General features: G+C 38.9%; 1 protein-coding gene across 5 annotated transcripts in view; it reads right to left on the minus strand.

Moving 5' to 3' along the window:
- Positions 1-645: 645 nt before the first annotated feature.
- DLG4 (discs large MAGUK scaffold protein 4) overlaps positions 646-22,217 on the minus strand; it is a 2,742,131-nt gene continuing 2,720,559 nt past the window's right edge. For all 5 annotated transcript variants that reach the window (XM_044076698.1, XM_044076697.1, XM_044076699.1 and 2 more), the window contains 2 exons: positions 7,553-7,644; positions 646-2,915 (listed from right to left, as the gene is read on the minus strand). In XM_044076698.1, coding sequence (XP_043932633.1) covers positions 2,809-2,915; positions 7,553-7,644 — 199 coding nt within the window. In that variant the 3' untranslated portion in view covers positions 646-2,808. The remainder of the gene's footprint in view (positions 2,916-7,552; positions 7,645-22,217) is intronic.

The following is a 22,217-nucleotide window of genomic DNA, read 5'->3' on the forward strand; positions in this document are numbered from 1 at the left end:
AATGGATGAGTATCCAATCAATATCTTGTATTGACTGATGTTGCCCTTCTTTCACTAGTGGCAGGAATCACAGTGCTACATATTAATACTAACAGTTTCACACTTGTTCTTCTGCTAAGAATTCAGATCAAAGTACATAATGCAGAAGGTAGAAGTTGTGGAATGAGTCAACAGACCTTACAACAAATGATACAGGAAAAGACCAAAATGCAAAGAACACTGCACATAAATGCGCACTCTAAAATTCTGCTCTAGACAGCAGAAGTACTTCCCTTTTCAGAAAGCAGCAACTATTGCTTAGTCAGGAAAACTTAGCAGCTGCTAACAACATTTTTCATGAGGTATCTAATAAAAACTGCATTATGATCTCTTAATTTTTGAGCAGACCAACAACAGGCAGCTGAGAAACAGGAAATCAGAATTTATGTTGAGCCTTTCACCTAGAGCAACCTTGTATTTTATATTATTATCTTGGAATACAGACAGAGCTAAATGACTCTTGGAACTCTGGCTGTATGGACAGAGCTAAATGAATCTTCAATGCTAACCGAATGCAAAGAGGAACAAAGAATTCTTCATGCAGAGAACACACTGTAGATAAGTGTGACAGGCTGTTCTTTATGAACCATTGCTTTTTATACCTCATGAAAGGAAAACATATTTATTACTGAAATTAGGGCTTTTCATAAGTAGAACAAGCAGTTAAATCTTATCAATAAAATTTTAAGTTAGAAAAAAAAGCACATTACAAATGACAGAACAAGGTGCTGGAAGTGGCACAAAATAGGTGGGAATGTTGCCGTCAGTGATTTTGAGCCCACTTTAACCTTTAATTCCTACTTGTGCTTACTACTAGCCATTCACAGTTTGGAATCTGCTGCACAGGGTTTTATCCCACCTAACTACCCCCCTTGCTGTTTTCCAGGCCCTGGATATCAGAGGTGCTGTTGCTGCTCATTAGTCACCAAAGAACTGTTAGCCGAGACCATCCATTAAAATTGTGCTTTGTTGTTCTTCTCATGGTTCGTGTCATGCTTTGTTCTGTGACTTGCTGTCATGTGAAAGGCTACACATATGTACAGAAGGTCTCAGACTGTGACTAGCTAATAACACCATAGTATCTGACCTTTGATATCGGCTTCATTCTCTTTATATTCTAGTAGAGAGGGCAGAGGGAACATGCCCTTTATGAACTATCCCAATTGATATGTTGTGCACATTATTTTATATATTAATGTTTCCTCTGTAGTTATAAATATATATTCTCCAGGATACATAATTCATCTAATTTAAGTAATAAAGTATGGAAAAAATATAAGTAAATAGCCATTTACTACATTGTAAACAAAATAGGACTAGTTTTGTTCTATGGCAGTCTTAGGATCTTTGTTTTGGTGGAGAGAATGTAGTTCAAATCCAGCTCAGGATTTTAAATACTGAAACTTTTTTAATACTGTAATACAGAAAACTACAAAGTATCTGCCTTTCCCTTCTTTGTAATTGTACTCCAGTAATGGTTTAGGTACTGGTATACATTCGGGTTTACCAAAATGTTCCCCCTCCTACATCTTGATTCAAATGGGTTTTCTAGAAAATGGTTTCCTCTCACAAACCGTAGTTTAGCATGGTGATGTACATTCCACTCTAACAGTCATCATCAGGGGTTGCTACCTGGGTGCCCCTGAGCTGGACTGGGAATAACCTTGTCATGCCTTGTGAAAGGACTCTGTTGATGCTATTAATACTAACATGAACAACAACACTGGCTACAGTGGAGCTTGTGTTGACATTGTGGTATTGCCATTCCAGCCCCACCATGGCTTTAATTACTGTACAGAGCCACAAAAACAAGGGAAAGGAAGCAGGAGGGGGGTCTCCAAGTAGCATGATGTGAGGTATGATTTTTCAACATCTATTACATTTTTTTTCTGTAGAGTCTTTTAAATATATTTATGTATAGATATAAACATATTTCTATATAAGTCAACCTTTAGGCTTCTCCCTCTGCACAGGTGAAATACTGTCACACTGCAACACTTTACTCAAAATAGTCACAAAACTGATCTTTTTTTTTTGTAATTCTTAAATAAATAAATTAATTAAAGCTGCCCCTCCCCCAGTAAATTAGCAACAATTATGTATGTCCATCCATGCAGGAAACAAAGAGACCTTAGGATTTGCGAGATGAGATGCCATGAATTAATAGTAATGTTCCACAAAACAGGGAAAACTGCAGATAAAACTGGTTTTCTTCTTCTCTTTACATCTTCGTCCATGCTTGTGTTATTGTAGCCAAAACAGGACCATGCTGCTCTGGCTTTTAATTCATACCAGGCAGAATGATTTTAAATCTGTCTTTGTCAATATTTAAAAATGGGAAATAAAAGAAGCAATGGAAATAGAGTAAGAATGTATTTGCACTTCACTACTTTCTGTTTGCTGATGCTGTCTCCGAATTCTCTTGTGAAGTTCCTTGAAAACAAGCCAAATTAGGTTTTCTTGCAGGGGAAATATTCAAGGTTAAAGACTTCAATTTTTTTTATAAAAGAACAGAATTTCTTTCTCTTCTGTTTTTGTTTTTTGTTTTTTCTTTTTTTGGATGTCAAAAGAAAGCATGCACGAGCACATTTGCATGTAGCGGAGATGAAAAAAAGTGTCAAGGCCATAAGCAGTCATTTCTCGAAATAGAGCTGATGGAGAATCCATTTTTGATTGTACATCTTGTTGGGTGTCATAAGTTCTTATAATCACTGAAGGGCAGACAGGCTAAAAGACAGAAGCAGATGAACAATCAGGCAGAGCGCGATATTACAGTCTCTCACGAGCAGGAACCCAAATGTAGGGCCCAGAAAGCTCTTCGATAATTTGCTTCACCTTGTGGTAAATTTCTTCAAAACTTTCTCCTTCGACAATAGCTGAAAAGGTAAAAATATATATATTTTAAAAGTTGTTGCTTATTTGCATATCAACACTTTCTTTTTTTGAATAACTTTTAATGTTTTAGATTATTGCCTCCCCACAGATGGCATTTCTCATTTCTGGCATGGCCTCTATCCTCCCATTTTTGCCTGAAACCTACATATACTTTAAGTTGTTTCCCCAATATGTTATGTGGTTGTGACTTAAATTATGGATGTTTTTTTTCAGTGATGGGGGACGTACATCATGAGGGATAGGCTAGAATTTGCACAAGTAAACAATCAGCAGGCAGAAAGCGACTTTCATTTGTAGTTTCCTTTGTATGTGATACATGCACTGAAGAAAGGGCATGCACAATGTCATGGTTCTCAATGAGAAACATCTAGTCTAATCAGCTACCTACTCCCTAACAAAATAAATCTACCATGCCATACCTGACTCTAACAAGCCTCTAAGACCAATCTCTTCCGCCACCCTTCCTATCCCCAGACCAGCAATTTAGTATTATGACTGACTCCCAATTCAGGCTTTGAAATCTCAAGTGGTACCTGTATCACAGTGCTAGCATTCAGTCAGATATTTGTTTCAAGTACAGTGCTCTCATTACAACTACAGTTCACCTTTTGAAAAAGAAAAAACACCAAATTGACAGACGTTGAGCCATTTTTCTTAACTTCAAATAGACACTCATAATACTTATTTTTGTTTATCATAGTTACCAGCGTTCTTGTAGCTAAAAAGGATCCACCTAACCAGTTAAAGGAAATACATACATATGGACTATGTCAATATATCACTTTATAAAACACAAGTTCATACGTGACTGCAGAAAGCCATTTCCTCAAATTCATAAATGATCCTCTTGTAGAATTCAGAGAGAAAACACTTCTGTGCATAAATGCAAACCACTTAAATTCAAATAAAGTTTTTTTTTTTGCAAGGGAATAGTCCCCTGCACCCACAATGTGGGTACCTTCACCCTCCTGATTTATTATTCTCCCTGAAGTCATTGTAACTTGCCAAAAGAGCAATAATTAACAAAAATAATAAAACAGTACTTACCCTTTCTCTTCTGATCTCTGAGAAAGCATAGTACAATCCCAACAAGTTAAAATGCATTGCTGCCATCCGTAGCAAGCAATCAGATATGGGCAAATATCTGCACTTACACAACCAGGCTTAAAAGTAATAAAACAATAAGTAATTTAATAATTTAGTGTAGACAGTCGATGCCAATAAAATTTGGTTGTGGGTGTAGGAAAAAATGAATGAACCTGGGGGGAAAAACATGCAGTTATGGGGAGAACATGAAAATCCCACTGACACCCTTACCAAAGGACAGAATTTAATCTCAAATCCTGAGGATATGAGGCAGTAACATGCCCAATGATTCACCATGTTGTCAACATTTTTATGCTGTTACAATGACAGTGGTTAATTCATGCTTCGTGCTATTAATGATGCATCCAAAGATATTGTCAGGACATATCAATGCAGCATTTTTAGCTTTTGCTAGCACTATTAGAGCTTGGTCTTGTGGGATAGCTGGAGGTGAGTCGGATTTGTGTATACCTTGTGGGATAGATGGAGGTGAGTCGGATTTGGGTATACCTTGTGGGATAGATGGAGGGGACAGGGAGGTACAGTTTGTTTATTTATTTTATTTTATTTTACATTTGTTGACCGGGATAGTCCAACTGGATACATGTCCATTTTCAGCAGAGGCCCAGGGAGAAAAGCTCCATAATAATAATAATAATATTAATAGTAATAGTATAATAATATTCCAAGAGAGCAAAGGATATAGATACAATATATCAGATAGTTCACCACAGTAGGAACACATAGACATATGCTAAATGTTAACAGAGTGAAAAAAATGAGATAGAATCATTTCACAAATTTAGCGCACATTAGGGAAACTACTGTATAGAGAAATGATAAACTCAGCAGACATAACTGTACATTTAGGTATGACACATCAGATGAGTGGAGTATCTGCTTGTTGATAGTCTACTAGCTAAGAAAAGACCAAAAAGCCTAATTGAGTTAGTCAGGGTTTAGGCATGGACAGAGCCAGTTAGCTCCTAAGTATTTTTGAGGCCTTTTTTAAATAGGGGAAGAGATAGTTCTTGGGTAAGGTTTGGAGGAAGAAGGTTTGAGCTGAATGTATCACCCAGTAGGTTTGCCTCAGTGTAGGTAACATTGTCTACAATCAGCTTAGCACATTGTTGTGATTCTGAGATTACAACCATAACTAAAAACTGGCTTTTGACTTGCATGGCTATTTTATCCAAAGACCTGGCTTTGGTGGCTTTTATGCTCCTGCAGTATTTAGCTGAATAAAGGGGCCTCTTATCATTCTGAGAATTACTCTTCGTTTTACTGTAAAGCTTGTTGGTATTGTGTTTCCACCACTGGGGCTGTTTCTAGGGTTTGCCCTGTTGTTCCTACAGGGTACAGCTGCATCTATGCAGCTAATAACATGATGGTATAGTTTGTTGGTGTATGTTTCTGCTTTACAAGTGGAGTTGAATGGGTTTCAAGCTTGCCAGTGTATGGATTTAGAGTAGGTAGTTGGTCTTAGAGAAATTTCTAAAGGTATCTTTGGTGGAAAAGGTCTGTGTTTTCAATTTTGTTTTGAAGGAGGATTTTATAGCCAGACCTAACAAGTGATGAGGATATAAACAAAGGATAGTACAAAATGTCCTATAATAGTAAGGACAAGATCCAAGATGTTCCTTATAGTGGCTATTCTGAGTAATTGTTCCAGGGCATTTGTATTGACAAAGTCCAGGAATCTCTGTGCTTGTACACTAGTGGTGGTGTAGGTTTCTCAGTCTATACTTGGACAGTTTAGGTCACCAAGGAAAATGGCACTGGGTTTAACACCGAGTGATTCTAGCTCCTGTAGAGAGGCATATTGGCTTTCCTTTGTCATACAGGGAGTTATGTGACTAGCTAATATATGGTATGGGACCTTCCTGATGGTTACTTGGACATGAAGAAGATCTAGTGCATCATGTTGCTTTACACCAGCCTTGATACAAGTCTCTTCTGGATGTAGACTGATACACCTCCACCCTTTCCCCTACTGCACAGTAGCTGGTCTAAATGTGGGAAGGTGTTATATACTAACATAGCTGGTGCTCGCCACTATTTTAAATGAGGCCTTTGTCACTACACAGACATCTACATCCTCCAGGTTCAGGATGGCTTGGCAGGGAGTGGCGTTTATTGTTTAGGTTACCAGCATTGATCAGTAACACCTTCATATTTTCCCTTCCTTTCACTTCCTATTATTAGAAGAGGAACTGGCAACCCAGATGCCTCTAAATGAGACCTAACTTCAGGATCAAAGTTTCATAGTTTTGTACTTAACATGTTTGCAGATTAGTGAAGAAGAAATTGACATTTCATCACATCCATAAAATGTTGTGAGGCTACTGGATAGTCACAGAAAGTTCAGTCCTATCTCCTAAATTGCAACCATGGTTTCCAAGTCATCAAACAACTCTACCTATTGGGTGTTACATATGCCCAGTCCTACCACAGGCACTTAGATTTCTAATTCACAGTTTGTTTCTGCAGTAGTACCTGACACAAGGCTTCAAAGTTTTACAGACTGATAGCAAAACTTCTCTGCATGCTTTAGTTCAGGAAAGTAAATCATGGCTGCATATCTCAAATCTCTCTCCAGGGTCCAATGCAGTTTCTATACAGAAAAATGATTAACATGGGCAGAAATATGTAGGAATCGATTAATCAACAAAAATGATTTAGGATCATGGAAACATTCCTCATCTGTCCCCATTTTCTCAGTGTTCTTATTTAGTCAGATCGGAGAAAAAGGGTTCAATTTTCTTCCATACCACAATGTTTTGCATCTGCATAGACGAGGGAAGGTTTCCCTAAGTTTGCTTCTTCGTTTGACGTCTATTAAATTTGACGTGGAATAGATTTCCCTGCACTTTTCACACTTTTTCTGATTCCTCTTCAGCATCTACATATCAAGTTCAGAACCAAATGGTTGCATTTTAATTCTCCACTCTGTGCGTACATGTTTACTGCTCCAATCTTCTCAAAAGTGGAGAAAAAAAACTAGGTTAACAAATGATCCCAAGTTTTCAGTTGTATTAACTGTAGTCACAGAAAACAGACTCCTCAGTTTCATCAAGGACAATATGGTAGCTCAACCTCTTAGCTCTAAAATTTGAATCTCATCCGTAATTGTCTGTCTGAAGTTTGCATGTTCTTTCTCGTTCTATGTACATTTCCTCCTAGATGCTGTTTATGTTTACTGGCTACAAAAAAAAAAAAAAAAAAAAAAAAAAAAAAGACTGTAGCTTGTATTGTGGAACTCTTTCACTCTCCCCTGTAAAGGAATTACTGGCTCTATAAGATCTACTTGTTTTGCAAAATAAGTAAATCATTTTCTGCATGGACTGAAGCTCAGAGGTCAAAAACACAAGCCAAATTTAAAAATGATAATGTATACTTAAAGGTAAATGCAACTTATTTATAGTACCTAGGATCCTGTTTGTCTTAGTACAATATCAGGAGTGTGCCATGCTCTCCTCTCCTCTCCTCACATGCAGCTTTTTACATAAATAGCCAATGTGATGGAGTTTACCTGAAAAACATTCTGTGAATTCCTGCTCTAGTTTCCTTGCTCTGTCCTCAGCTTTTCGAGCTTGCTCTTCTGTTAGCCGTTTATTAATTTCTCTGTAAAAGACAAAAAATACATAAGAAAAGCTAAACAATTACCAATTTTCATACATTAACACAGGGTGAACTGTTAGCTCACCTGCTATACAGCATGGTGGTTATATAAATGCATGTAGTGTGCAACAGCCCCATTCATTTTTATCACACACTAGCACATGGTCACAGTGTTTGGGCAAAAAATGTGTAGATCAGGTAAGACATGAAATTATTTCAAATTCTGACACTCCAGTACCAAACGTATTTTAGCAGCCTATGCCACAGCAAGATGGAAGTTCAACGATCCTGTTAGGAAATTAAGTCTAAATTAAGGTCCTGGTACTGGGAACTGCACTACATCTGCCGTGGTGCAGCGGTAGCATTGTTGCCTCACAGCAAGAGGTTCTACCGTTCGATTCTCGGCTGGAGTGCGGGGATTGCCTTCTGTGTGGAGTCTGCATGTCCTCCCTGTGGTTGGGTGGGCGTTCGAAAGACATGAATAAATGGGCATGCCTTCATTGAAGGTTGAACATCGAGCTGGCACCTCTGCATTTGTGAAAATCTACTGCCAATCATTAGCAGACCGGAGTTCCGCTGTGGCGACCCCTAACCGGGAAAAGCCGACAGACAAACAAACAACTGAGAACTGCACTAATTTCATTCTGGTAGTACTATGCAGAAGTGCTCCTGTCTTCTGAGAAGCTTTCTCCAGTAACTGCTAATATTGTCTGCTGTGGATGCACAGAACAGTGCATTTTGTTCTTTAGTGAGTTTGCAGTGAACGTAGTACTAAGCTGTACCAGAGAGAAATTAAAAACCTCTGCACAGCAGTTTCTGGTCATCTGCTAATACACATTGCTCATTTTTCTAGGCACACAAAATCAGGGTGCTGCAGGCAGACTGGTTTCACTGGCAACTAACACTTCCCATCTCCTACTCACATGAAGGCCTGAACACTTAATGTGAGGAATATAAAGAGTTGTACAACTAAAACAGAGTAAACTGCCTACCTTAGAATCACTGTAGCTTTGTTACTGACTCACAAGTACTTTGCAGGTTTTAATTTAAGTGCAATTTCAAACTGTGAATAAATGAATTACATTTTGAAAATGTGGAACTTAAATCCCAACACTTTTTAGCTTGCAAGATACTCTCAAAAAACATGGAAACTGCTAAGCACACTCCACACACTTGTACAAGATACAAGTTCAAACAAATACAGAGTCATTCAGTGACCATTTATTTAAAATATAAACAGCAAGTGAAGTGATTTTCTGTTAGATGTAATATCCCATGAATGTTGTTATACAGGCAGGTGGAATATACCATGGGTGTGGCTGAGGGAGCAGATGAGAGCAAGTATCTGACACAGACCCCCTCTTATTTAAATATTCAGCCAACAATGAAGGATGGAAAGAATGCACTGTAATTTAGGTGCAGTGTCTAATCTATCATCATTTCACATCACCTTTGTGAATTCTCCGGTGGTAGTAGTGGTGCTGGTGTGCTGCAGTCACTCTTACACCACCCCCTACTGGTGGCTTTAGGAGTAGCACTAGGAGTACTGACGTAATGACAAGGGATAGGGAGTAGTTTAAGATGATGGGGCTTTCTGCAGAACCATTCACTGCTAGATAAGTAGTCTGCAGAGTTTTGGACTTTATCTCGAAATATACAAGCACTGCAATTTTGTGCAGTATTTGTACAGTTCTTGTAGGTGTAACTACTTTTTAGTTTCTTTGACTGTTGAGCTGAATCCATATCCATCCCCAGCTAAAGAATTACTCCACATTGCTGTGTTGCAATTTGTCTTGAAATATACAAGTATTGCTTGTATATGTGCATATTATTTGCAGAGTTGTTGTACTTGTCCATTTTAAAGTATTTTTTTTTGCCACTGCAGTTACCTGTTGTGCTTCTGCACTTTCTGTGTTCCAAGTGTTGAGTGTTTAGTTTACTTTTTAACTTTATTTACTGCATTTTTGGATTCATTTTAGTGGTTTAAAGTTAGAAAACAGGTCTGCTCTCTAGTCAGACTAGAGTGTAGCCTGGTATCTTCTATGATGAGTCACTGAAGAAATCATATGGTGTGCTTGATATGATTGGTCAGTGGGCTATTTTGCTTATTTACTGTTTTTCTGTGCCTGTATAAAGTTGTTGCATTTGCACAACACTGCATGGTGTAGCAGCAGTTAGCAGTGCCCTGTATAGACCAAGGTGTTTAGAATCTCAATTTTCTCATAAAACTACTCCTCAGAGATCCTGGGCACGTAGCTGTACAATGAGTTCCAGGTTTGCATGAAGAGGGGCATTGCTTTGTGAGACTTGATTAAAATTGTACTTACTACCCAACAAAGATCCTATCAAATCTGTTCTCCCTCATAGTGCTTCTAGCAAGAGGAGCCAAGAATCCATTGGCACTATTTCATTTGTGAACCCACTATACATGCATGCAGAGACACACACACACACACACACACACACACACACACACACACACACACACACACACACACACACACACACACACACACACACAAAGATATAGAGATATATTTGTACCTGAAACCATGGCTCTCTAGCTGGCTTTGTTGAAATGGGCATCCAAAAACAATGCAGAAATTCTCATCTTTTCTGCAACCACCAAATTCTGAAATAATCTAGTCTACACTCTTGTCTCTGGAGTCAAGGCTCTACATGCATCTACTACAAATACTTAACAGCTCATCAGACGTACTACACAATACCTGCCACGCATCTGCAGGGCAAACAGGTAGTCTCACATATGATGAGGCTTTTCAAAGTAATGTACTCAAACTAAAACCTCAAATGTGTCTTACATGCAGTAATTTAGAATAAGTACCCTCAGCAACCTCAAAACCAGAATACCAAATCAACATTCAGCATGACACATTCAGCTTCAGCTCAGTATTTCTGTCTATGCCCATAAGACAGGCAACCAGACAATCCAACAATTTGGTAATAGGAGACTCCATTGTGAGGCACACTGGTGTTCTATCACAGGGGCAAGGAGGTAGTGGGTTATGGTCAGTTGCCTATCAGGAGCCAGGATGTGCCAGATCACGTATGCTCTCAGGTCACGGAACCCCAAGTATCAGTATGATTCAGTCATAGTCCATGTGGGGGTAAGTGATCTGAGATCTATCTTCCTGAACTACATGGATAGAGACATGATGGGAGTCCTGGGCTGGTATGAGCATAACACTGAAAAAACAGAATGGTGTTCAAGTGCGTGGGCACAATACGAACAGAAGATAGATTATAATAATTGTCTTAATTTTTGCTGTCATTTGAAGGGGTACAACATTGGTCAATCTGTCAACATATGGATGACAGACCACAATGCTTCACCAGAGATGGTTTGCACCTGTCTCCTCTAGGCGTTTGAATATCTTTTAAAGCCTTGTCCTCCCCATAATGCCTTTTTTATCAAGTGCCAACCTAATAAGCCATCAGACATAACTAAACCAACCCAGAATAATTTAAAGGTGATGCTGCTCAATGTCAGGAATCTAAACAAAAAGTTCCAGTTATTGCACGCTCTCCTTCCTTTGAAGAATGTAGATGTCGGTGTAGCTACCGAGACATGGTTTAGAGCCTCAGAGAGCGCTCTGACAGTGCACGACTAGGCTGCCTTCTACACATTTAGACTAGCTGCTTCACAGAAAGGGACAGCAGGTGGAGGTGTCTCAATTTACATCAAAATCAAGCACACATCAAGGCTGGTAAAGCAGTATATGCATTTCATCTCCTTCATGTACAACTCACCATAAGCAAAGCCCCATGCCATATCTTTCCAACCTATAGCCCCCCCTCATGATCAAGGAAACCCATACCATTTACCTAAGCTTGAGTCACTCTTCATTCAACCCATCACCATACTCATGGGTGACTTCAACTACTCCACTATAAACTGGGAGTCCTACATAAACTCAAACTACCAGACACAAGGATTCCTGAATTTAACAACATAAACTCCCAGCATTAGGTAGTCTGTTCACCCACTAGGGGCACCAATGTACTTGACATAGTCCCCATCATGATGAGGGAACTTTGTACCCCCCAATGTAATATCCTTACTGCTCATGTCATATCATAAAGTTGTACCAGGTAACACTGTAACTTAAAAATAGGAACTTAACTTTGGTATAATTCTTTAAAATTACCCCCTGGCAAAATTTCAAGCCCCCCCCCAACCCAACGATCAGTGCAGCCTATGATAAGTCATTCTCAAAAAAAACTTTACAATCATGTATACATTTGCATAGAAGTAATGGTACCTCCCCAAAATAAGCACAGGGTAAACTAAAAAAAAAACAAAACAAAAACAACAGAACAACAAAGCCACCCTGGTAATTCCCTAACATCTAGTAGGTTGTATAACAAAAGGAGGAAAATAATGGCCAAAACCTGAAGTGCAGCGCCCAGCAAGGTAAGAACTCCCTCATCAAGCTAACAACGCAGGGGAGTAATCAAATCTACCAAAACCAAATCTGAGGTGACCCCCCCCCCCCCGGGCTAAGGACAACCACAAGGCATTCTTCACCTGTGCCTAAAACCTAAAGGCTGTACATGACAATGTGATGAACTAAATGTAAATGGATCATCTAAACCAAAGCAGAGGATATAGTAAATCTACTGGCCAATAAATTTAGCTGCAAGTTTACCCTGATTTCTCCCCCAACAACATCTCAAGAAATACTCTCCAACCATTGCTCCCTGAACTGTTAATATGGAACAGGTCCTCAATGCAGTCTCCAAAGCCAAAAGCACTACATAGATAGGACCTAATAATATCCCAGGATGCTTCCTTAATAGGATAAACATGGCCTATTGGGTCCACTACTCAGTTGTTGCCTCTAAATAGGCTTCATGCCAAGTGAATGAAAGACTGTAGCTATTATCCTGCTACACACAAGCAGGACATCATAGATCTAGGAAACTACTGACACATAAGCCTAACTAGCCTCAGGCCATAGAAAGAATAATTATGGATAGGAAGTATAGCAACATAAGAAACTTTCAGACATTTGATCCAACACAGTTTGTTTTTTGGAAAGGTTATGCCTTCCCAACCTGATGGAATTCTTTAAATAGGTCACCAAAGCAATGAAGAGAAGCAAAATGGTGCTTGCTGTCTATCTTGACCTGGCTAAAGCAGTCAGCACAATACCCCTCTCATGCATTGTAGGCAATCTCATGAAATTGGGTATAAACCCTTATGTCACCTGCTGCATATGCAGCTGGCTCACAGAACACAAGAAGTCAGGATATGTGAGTCTACCTTCAGAAAAAGGCCAGTTACTAGTGTAGTGCCTAAGGACTTGGTGATTGGACCACTCCTTTTTAGCATCTACTACTCTGAAGTCAAGGCCAAGGTCAAAGGACTCCAGCTGACCAAGTTCACAGATGATTACAAACTAGATGAAGCCAAAGTATCCTCCAAGAAGGCCTAACAGACTCATAACTGGTGCCAGAGTCACAGTCTAAAACTTGATATCAAAAATGCACAATAGTATCCTTTGGAAAGTTGACCACCTATGAAAATTACTGCATTAATAGTACACCCATAAGAGTTGACTTTGTGGTTGGGGATTTGAAAATGCATGTAGAGGGTGACTTGGCCTTTGACAATAATCTGTTTACTGTAGTAAAGACATTCTTCTCCATAGCATACCCTTGCTCATAAGTTGTGCAATCTACATCCAAATAAGTCATTGTTTCATAGTACTCAGCCCTCATTAGAACAATCTTTGAGTACATTGGCCCTTCAATATGTACCTGACCAGGCATGTACAACAACTGGATCATCCACAGAGGTTTCTCACAAAACATGGCTTCCTCGGGCAAATTTAGCAACAATATGAAGTGCATCAGTTTAATTACTCTCTAAAAGGTCACATGACTAAAAAAATCCTATGGCTAAAAAAAAATCACATGACTAAAGAATTTATATACCCAAGATTATATAAATACATTGTGCCTTTTACTAAGATTGATATTTTCTAACAATATGTTTTTATTTCAAAGGAAATTATACAGACAGTTAAGTGGTAAGGTGTTGGGTACTCCTGTTGCCAGTACGTATGAAAATGTAGTTATGTATGCATGAGAGCATAGCTTTATTTTATCAGATGAAAATCCTAATCTTTCTAGCATGGCATTCTACCAATGATTTGTGTATGATTTGTTTTTCATTTGGTGTGGCTGCAGTGACCAATTCAAAGGATTTTATCAGTATATTTCAAATACTGCTGTGCTTTCTAGTTTTAAGAAGCATGTTTCTGTGAATAGAATTGATTTGTTGGATGCTACGATCTTTAAGGCAGCTGATGGCACACTAGGTAACACCTTATGCTATCAATCTACTAGACATAATTCCTACCTTCAAAGGACAGGTATGCATCCACAGCACACTTTTAGAAGTGTAGTGAAAAGTCTGATGATGCGAGTTACTAGGCTGAATACTTCTGATGCTTTGATGAGAGCACAGTTGTATAAATGGTTGTGAATTTTACTAATAGAGGTTACTCACTGGATGAGGTTGAGAGTACACATCAACAGGTATCACAGCAGAGGCTGACTCAGAGTGAAATTTGCCCAAATAGGTCCAATAACTTTGTTAGATGTATATTGACACACACTATAAGAATACACATCAAGTGAAACAAGTTATTGGTAATTATTGACACATTTTGCATGATGTACCTGAACTTAAGGGTGTTATTTCACATAAATAGAGTTTTGGCCACAAGAAATGCCCTCATTTGAAACAGCTGTTGTGCTATAAAGAGCAGCCTAAGTTTCATTTGATGTTCAAGAGTAGTAGAAAAGGTACTTTTAAATGTGATAAATGTACCTATTGTCAATATATTTATACTGATAAAACTTTTGTCCATCCAGTTTATGGTACTGCATATGAACTAAGGGCTACAGGCAATTGTGATACTAAAAATCTGGTATACTTAGCAATGTGTATGTTATGTGATGCCTTGTTGTTGTTGTGTCTTTCGGCTTTTCCCAGTTAGGGGTCGCCACAGCAGAACTCCGGTCTGCTAATGATTGGCAGTAGATTTTTACGTGCCGAGTTGCCAGCTCTGATGCACAACCTTCAACGAAGGTACGCCCATTCACGCATGTCTCCACACAGAAGATGCTCTAGCTGAGAATCAAACAGGACAACATCTTACTGGGAGGCGACAACGCTACCGCAGCACCACCACCGCAGTATATATGTTATGTGATGCCTACGATGTAGATAAAACTAATCACAAATTAAAACAAAGGATTGGTAACCATATGTCTGAATGTAGGACAATAATTACCAATACCCTTTATAAGCACCAACTTCAGAAAGGACCTCAACATTGTTTTAAATTTTACATATGTAATATGATAAAATTTGTGGAGGAAATGTTATACATTAGACTGAATTAGATGAGTTTCACTGGATTTTGTGCCTTAGGGCACACTTACTCCCTGGGCTAAATTGATATTTATTTTATTTATTTTATTTTATATTTGTTGACCGGGCTAGTCTAGCTGGATACATATCCATTTTCAGTAGAGGCCCGGGAGAAAAGCTCCAAGTATGAGAAGATTACTACATACAATAGTTAAAATAAACAAGCTTAAGATACATTATAAGCAAAAAATGTTTGTAAAGAGAGTACAAGTTATTAGTGGGATCAATGTAACAGAGTCTTGGTATAGGTTAAAGCAACAACAAGCCATGAACTATCTGGTAAAATCATCACAAGTTTATACAATATCTGAAAAACAATTTAACAATCACTTAGTCAAGGAGGGAGAAAAAGAATAGGCTGGAATAAATATTGTTAAAGAGTTAGCTTATAATAATTTAAAAACTGTTGGGCAGTATCCCAGGAGGCTGGGGAAAAGGGGAAGAGAAAGGAGGATAAGTAATGTTTAGTCAGGCTTTGAGCAGGGACAAAGCCAATGTGTTTTTAGATGAACTTTGAGGTGTTTCTTAAAGAGTGGAGTAGATGAGAGAGAGTTAAGTGTTTTAGGAAGGTTGTTCCAGATTCTGCCCACGACATTGGTAAAGAGTGAGTCACCAGCTTTGTTGTTGGATTTATTGTTGGCAATAAGTAACTTACTAGCTGAGCATAGTGTTGTAAGATTTTTGTATAGGAAGATCAGGTTAGAGAGGATAGGAATATTAGTAGGGTGGTACAGAATTTTTTGTGTTATCACAAGTTGATTGTATCGTAGTTGGTTTTGTAGTTCTAACCATCCAAATTGTTTAAGATTGAGACAATGGTGGGATCTATAGGGGGAGCCAGTAGCAAATCTGACTATATTATTATAGCTAGTTTCAAGCTTGGTAAGATTGTGCTTAGATAGATTGGTATAGATGGCAGAAGCATAGAATAGGGTAGAAGAAATATGAGCCTGGGCAATGGTGGTTCTAGCAATTTGTGTAAGGAAGGGTTTGATTCTGTACAGAGAGCCTAGTTTTTTATTGATAGTTTGAATAGTATTATTGATATGGTCATCAAAGTTGAGGTTATGATCAATGGTTATGCCCAGAAGTCGTGCAGTAGGATCAGGGGAAATACAAGTTCCATTGTAGGAGGTGATAGTGAAGTGGATCTGTGGAGATTTTTGGGTGGGAGTGAAGAGTAATAGTTTGGTTTTTTGGGGGTTGAGGAGGAGGCATTGATCAGTAAACCACTTTTCAGCAGAGTTAAATACAGTTTGAGTAAGGGTTTGGAGAGAGGATGAGGACTTAGCAGTGCAGATAAGGGTAGAGTCATCAGCGTATTGTATACAAGAGGTTTGTTATATCATATGTTTCTTTAAAGTCTCAACTGAATGACATCCATATGAAAGTTTGAATTTTATGTTTTTTTTATGATTCTGTATGTTTATGATTTTAGATAATTATACGTTTTTAATCTTATCTTATAAAAATTTCTATCTTGAAACACTTAACTTTTTAATTTTTTAGTCATGTGATTTTTTTAGTCATATGATTTTTAGTCATGTGACCTTTTAGAGAATATTAAACTGATGCACTTCATGTTGTTGCTAGATTTGCCTGAGGCAGCCATGGCCGGCCTTAGGCATAGGCGAACTAGGTGACCGCCTATGGCGCCATACTGGATGGCTTCATAAAGGGTGCATTATTTAAATTTTTCTTTTTTTTTTTCATTTCAATCTCTTCATCTTTCAAACACACCACACTAGGACTCCAGAGACAAAAGTTCGCACTCTTCTTGGCACCCCATCTCTGAGTACGTCCTGACAGTACTGTGACATTTGCATCCCTCCCCACTCAGTAGCAGCAGCATTGAGAATAATTTAAATCTCACTTTAGGCACTTAAGAGCTGTATGTTGACTCTTAAGTTACAGCCAGGGTGTCTCGGAACGTGTATTCATAACATGGTTTCCATTTATAGTACTTACCAACTTACAGCAAGAACTAGGAAGAGAAGTTACTAGCCTTTTTAAAACAAGAATGACTAAAGAAAAAAGTTTTATTTAAACACGGGTAACTCTATGGTGGAGTTTAGAATGGATGGTTGGGGATAGATTTACCATCTGCACGCATACCTCCCAGCTGTCTGGATTTTTGCATAAATCAGAAGTTTTCTCTCATATTTCAGCCCTGTTTCTCATAAAAGTTTTGGTTTTCTATCAAATCATTGAGGACTGAAGTGGATAGAGGTCATTATATGATGACACTTGCGAATGCAAGCCCTATTATTCTAAGAAGCTTCTGGGTTTATAAGAGCAATATATCAGAAATTATCCCTAATTTTGGGCATCTTTCTCCCATTATTTTTGCCTTTGTCTGGATTTCTAGGGCTTAAAGGTTGAGAGGTATGGTAACAAGTACACTCACTTATGTTATCAAGCTTTACTGTTCTGAAAGTTTTTAAAAACTGTTCAAATGCAAACCAGGCAATCCATTTTCTTTTTCATTTGGCACCGGACATGTTATTAAACTACCAGTGGTAGGATGCTTGTTCTGCCAACACAATATTTCCTCAAGAATGCTATTGGGAAATGTTTACCTTAGTGTTGTACCACACCTCAGAAGTGATGTGAGTGAATTATATTACCCTAGCTCTGGTTAAAAATCAATTAACAATATGTTGGCTAATTAAGTAGCCTAGCATTGCTTCCTCCAAGTATGTGTGTGTGAAGTAGCCTAGCATTGCTTCCTCCAAGAGTGTGCATGTGTGTGTGTGTGTGTGTGTGTGTGTGTGTGTGTGTGTGTGTGTGTGTGTGTGTGTGTGTGTGTGTGTGTGAAGTACTTATGAAATCAAATAAGAGTGCCTTGCAGATTTTTGAAAAATCACAGTATACGGTTTCTGTGCAAAGTATCGCATACTTAGTCACTGACAACTGACACACCTGCTAAACTCTTGGATGGCTGAACAATAGCCTGGCTTGTGTACCACTGTGATGATATGGGCAAGTGCCAGCATAGCCAGCTGGAGTTTTTAAAGAATGATATGTCCGTTGAATATCAAACTGATTTATACAAGATGCGTTTGTTACAAATGTGTTACAACTGTATGTCATTTGTATATCAAACTGATTTTTGTACAGATGCTTGTGCTGAAAATGTATTTGTGAGCTTTGCTTATGTTGAAATGCATCAACAGTGCATTCTGCTGAAATGAAGAGAGATGTACATGTATTATTGCAGTTGAATTAAATGCATATGTTTTAATAGAGGATACTGGCACAGCAGAGGCTAACTTTAAGAAAAATAAGGGAAATGTAAATGAGCTATTAAACCATTAAAAGGCAAACCACAGTGCTGAGTAGCAACAGAGATGCTGGGTCTGGGGAAGAGCCTTTGTCCATTATCTCAGTGAAAAGAGGGGTGGCCCCAGGCACTGTCATAAACATTTGGATGTGTATTGTGGCCGTCTGTATTAAATTCCTGTCTCAGCTTCAAAAGGGAATACTGAGAACTTAGAGTCAGGTGAACAGATGAGGTCATTCTGCCAGCCCTCTTGGTTCATAGGTATGTACTAGGCTAATGGCCTGGGAGCCTTTACAAGCCTAGCCCCCCAAAATATTTCCCTGACACCGTGTCGCCCAATGTTAGTTCACAGTACTTCCATCCAGTATGGCAACTGGTGTGATCCCTGGGGTGAACTTTCTGTTACCAACCACTCATCAAGATTTCTCTTGAAGAGGACAAGTGAGGTGTTCTGCTTGACATAAATGGGAAGCTTATTCCAGAGTATTGGCAGCTTTGGGAGATGAACCTATCCCTCCAGCATGTTCTGTTGATTGTGGTAGTGAGGTTATGGTCTCTGGAGCATGTGGCATGGGGGGTGGGATTTCTTTAGGTATAGCATTTCAAGTAGGGCTGGGTTGGACATGACTTTGTACGTCATGCAGAGATCACCTCTGAGTAGATGATAAGAGACTGAGAACAGCTGACGTTTCTTGAGTCTGTCCATGTAGGATATGTGTTTAAGGCCTAGGATCCTTTTTGTGAGGTACTTTTGTGGCCTCTCTAGCTGTTGTAGGTGTCTGGTCAGGTACATACCAAACAGGGCATTATATTCGATGATTGGTCTAATGAGGGATGAGTAGAGAGGGATGATGACCTCCTTCTTTCTGAGTGCGGACCCTTTCGTTATAAGATGTGCTACATAGAAGGACTTTCTGACCACAGTGGCAACATGGTAGTCAAAGGTGAGTTGGCTGTCGACCTTTGGCCCCTTCAGTATTTAGTGGGCTTGCATCAATGTGGTAATTTGAGGGGGCTGAGTTTTTTCCAAAGGGAAAGATAATGCATTTTTTGGGATTAAGCTTAAGTCCATCGTTCCAATACCAGTCATTGGTCTCAGAGAGGCCTTTGTGCAGGATGTCTGCATCACTTGGGGAGTTGATAATGACTCCTAGCTTGCAGTCATCAGTGAACCTGAAAAGCCAGAGTCCCTCTGTGTTGGCCTGGACTTCTGAGAAGTAGATGCTAAACAAGAGAAGGCCCAGGACCGAGCCCTGTGGGACTCCACTTATGACTGGTCGACAGTCTGACTTGGAGTCTGCAACTTTCATTCTGTGGGTCCTGTCTGTGAGCCAGTTTGCAACCCACCTAGTTATATAACGATTGATGCAGGTTTGTTATCAAAGGAAAGTTCCACCTTCAATTGCAGTTTAACTACATCACAATGTTTCCTTTCTTCCTATAGTATGATAAACTGTTTACTGATTTTCATGCATTAAAATAATTGATGGAAATAACTTGGAGTGGCTTTTATGGGGAATGAGCTACCTGTGGGTGTGGCTCAGACAGGGATGTTTCAGAAGTATGGTGTGCATGGGCCTTAAGGGGCGCAGAAACACCACTTCACCTAGGGCACCTTTTCAGCTAAGGCTGGTCCTGGAGGCAGCCATGTATGGTGAAAGTTTACCATTTGTTAAACTTGCAGCAAGAATAAATTTGCATTGACTTCAGTGATTTCAGCATGGTTCAAGTGCTTTTTGTTTATATATTTGCTTCTGTACCACTTGATTTACCATGAGTTCAACCATTTTATTTTTACTCTAGTTTTCTCACAAAAACAATACATGGTGTAGACAACCTGTCCTATATAGACCATCTTAAAAACTTAATCTTGTACTCTCTCTCCAACAGATTGCCGAGAAGCAAGCTATGGCTGGCATTCAAAATATCCTCTGATCAGCTGTTATGGACCTGTTGCACACCCATAAAACAAATAGCATCAGAAATGGGTCTACTTTGGTAGACCAAATTTACACTTACCTGAACTGCAGATTACCAAGACAACATCGAAATTGCAATAAACCAAACCTTCACATTACTGAAGGGTTTTTTACATGGAAAGAAGACACTTGGCCAATATTTAACAAAATAACATACCAAAGTATGTCAAACCCACCCAGGTGGGGGGCAACTCACCCCACACTCCCTTCCAAGTTAATATGCCAACTCTGGGATCACACTACAGTGAGGAAAAGGGCAAATTTCCCCATGTTGGCCAAGTGTCTCCGTTTCTTGTATACAAAAAAAAAAAAAAAAATGGTAGTATTCAGGTTTGGTTTATTGAAACTTCAGTTTTGTCATCTCCAGAATCTGAAATTTGGGTAAGTGTAAATTCTCTCTACTAAAGTAGACCCTCAGAAACAGCTGATCTAGGGACTTAAATCTCCTCTGCACCATAAACGAAGACACATATCTCTCTCCGACATGTTTTAAGACCACTGCTTTAGAACAGGCAATAAATAAAGGAAATAATGAGCAGAGTGAAGCATTTTGCACATCTGTGTGAAGCAGAGTGCCTCAAAATGCTTGTTCAAGAGCAGTGTGGCCCAGTGGATGGGGGATCCCAAATTTACCCCTGGTCTACCACCTGTGGCCCTATTAGAAACAGGAAGCTTGTAACTACTCAACCACTTATACCCAAGATGTACCCCCAGTAAAATAAGATGCATCAATATCTGGCAAATAAATTTGGGGGAGCATGGCTAGACTTAAAGTCCCTTTAATGCCTTAATGCTATTAGCCTAGTAATCACCCGTGAATGTATGTGTATATGCTCTGTGAAAATAGTTAAGAAAATGGAAGCAGTGATCTTGTCTTCATGCCACAAACATAGCTCTACTTGGCCTTCCAGCAAAAAAAAAAAAAGAGTCGATGCAGCTACTCCATTTATTTAGCACAGAATACAGCAATGACCAGAAAAGCTCAAATTCCCAGAAGGAAAAAGTCCCTTTTCCTGTGACCAAGGAGTCCTTCTAATATTGTAGACGTTGTTAGTGGGTATAATGGAAAAGCACAGAAAAGAATAAGATGGCACTGATTATCCATGACCAGAGCCCTGAGGTAGTACCTCAGGAGGAGGACTGCATAGGAACATACACCTTACTTTATTGGAAAAAAAAAAGTTTATTTTAATGGCCTCAGTTCTCGAAGTAATAAAGATGACTTTGTAGTGGCCTAGTTGGAGAGGGCCACAGTTCCAAAAACCTGTTTGATGTACTGAAGCATTCTTGTGGATCTGTATCTGTATAACGAAGAGTGACACACAGACCTGCTTATTCTGTAGTAGGAAAGGGAATAAGGACCTAGAAAAGTAATATTTAAATTGGATAATAAACCAGGCATGCATCTTAACTTATAGGTGTCTGTTCTCTGCATCATCTTTATTCTTTTTCTACCTAGTTGGCCCTACCAAAAAAGAGTGGTCCAGGTGTTTTCTGGACTGTATTGCATACAACAGCATTTCTTCCTTTCTCATCCATTAGTCCTCAATAATGAATTAACTGGCTGTCCTAATATATGCTATATTCATTTGTACAGAAAATTTTAACTCAATGTCAAACCAAACCACCTATTGCTTCATTTTGTTAGACTTTTCCATATCCTTATCATATGAATTATACTTTAAAGAAAAAAATAAAGAACAATCTGACTCAGAGATAGCATCAGTTGATGTTCATTTAAAATAAATTGTGCATAATTTTCAGTTACTTAGTTTAACTGTATATTTGTAATAATGTTTACGATTTAAAGCCTTGTTTACCTGCTGTGATTGTGTTTCTCACAACT

This window comes from Protopterus annectens, chromosome 7.part0, assembly GCF_019279795.1.
Source record: "Protopterus annectens isolate FY-2018-M chromosome 7.part0, PAN1.0, whole genome shotgun sequence".
Taxonomy (NCBI): Eukaryota; Metazoa; Chordata; order Ceratodontiformes; family Protopteridae; genus Protopterus; species Protopterus annectens.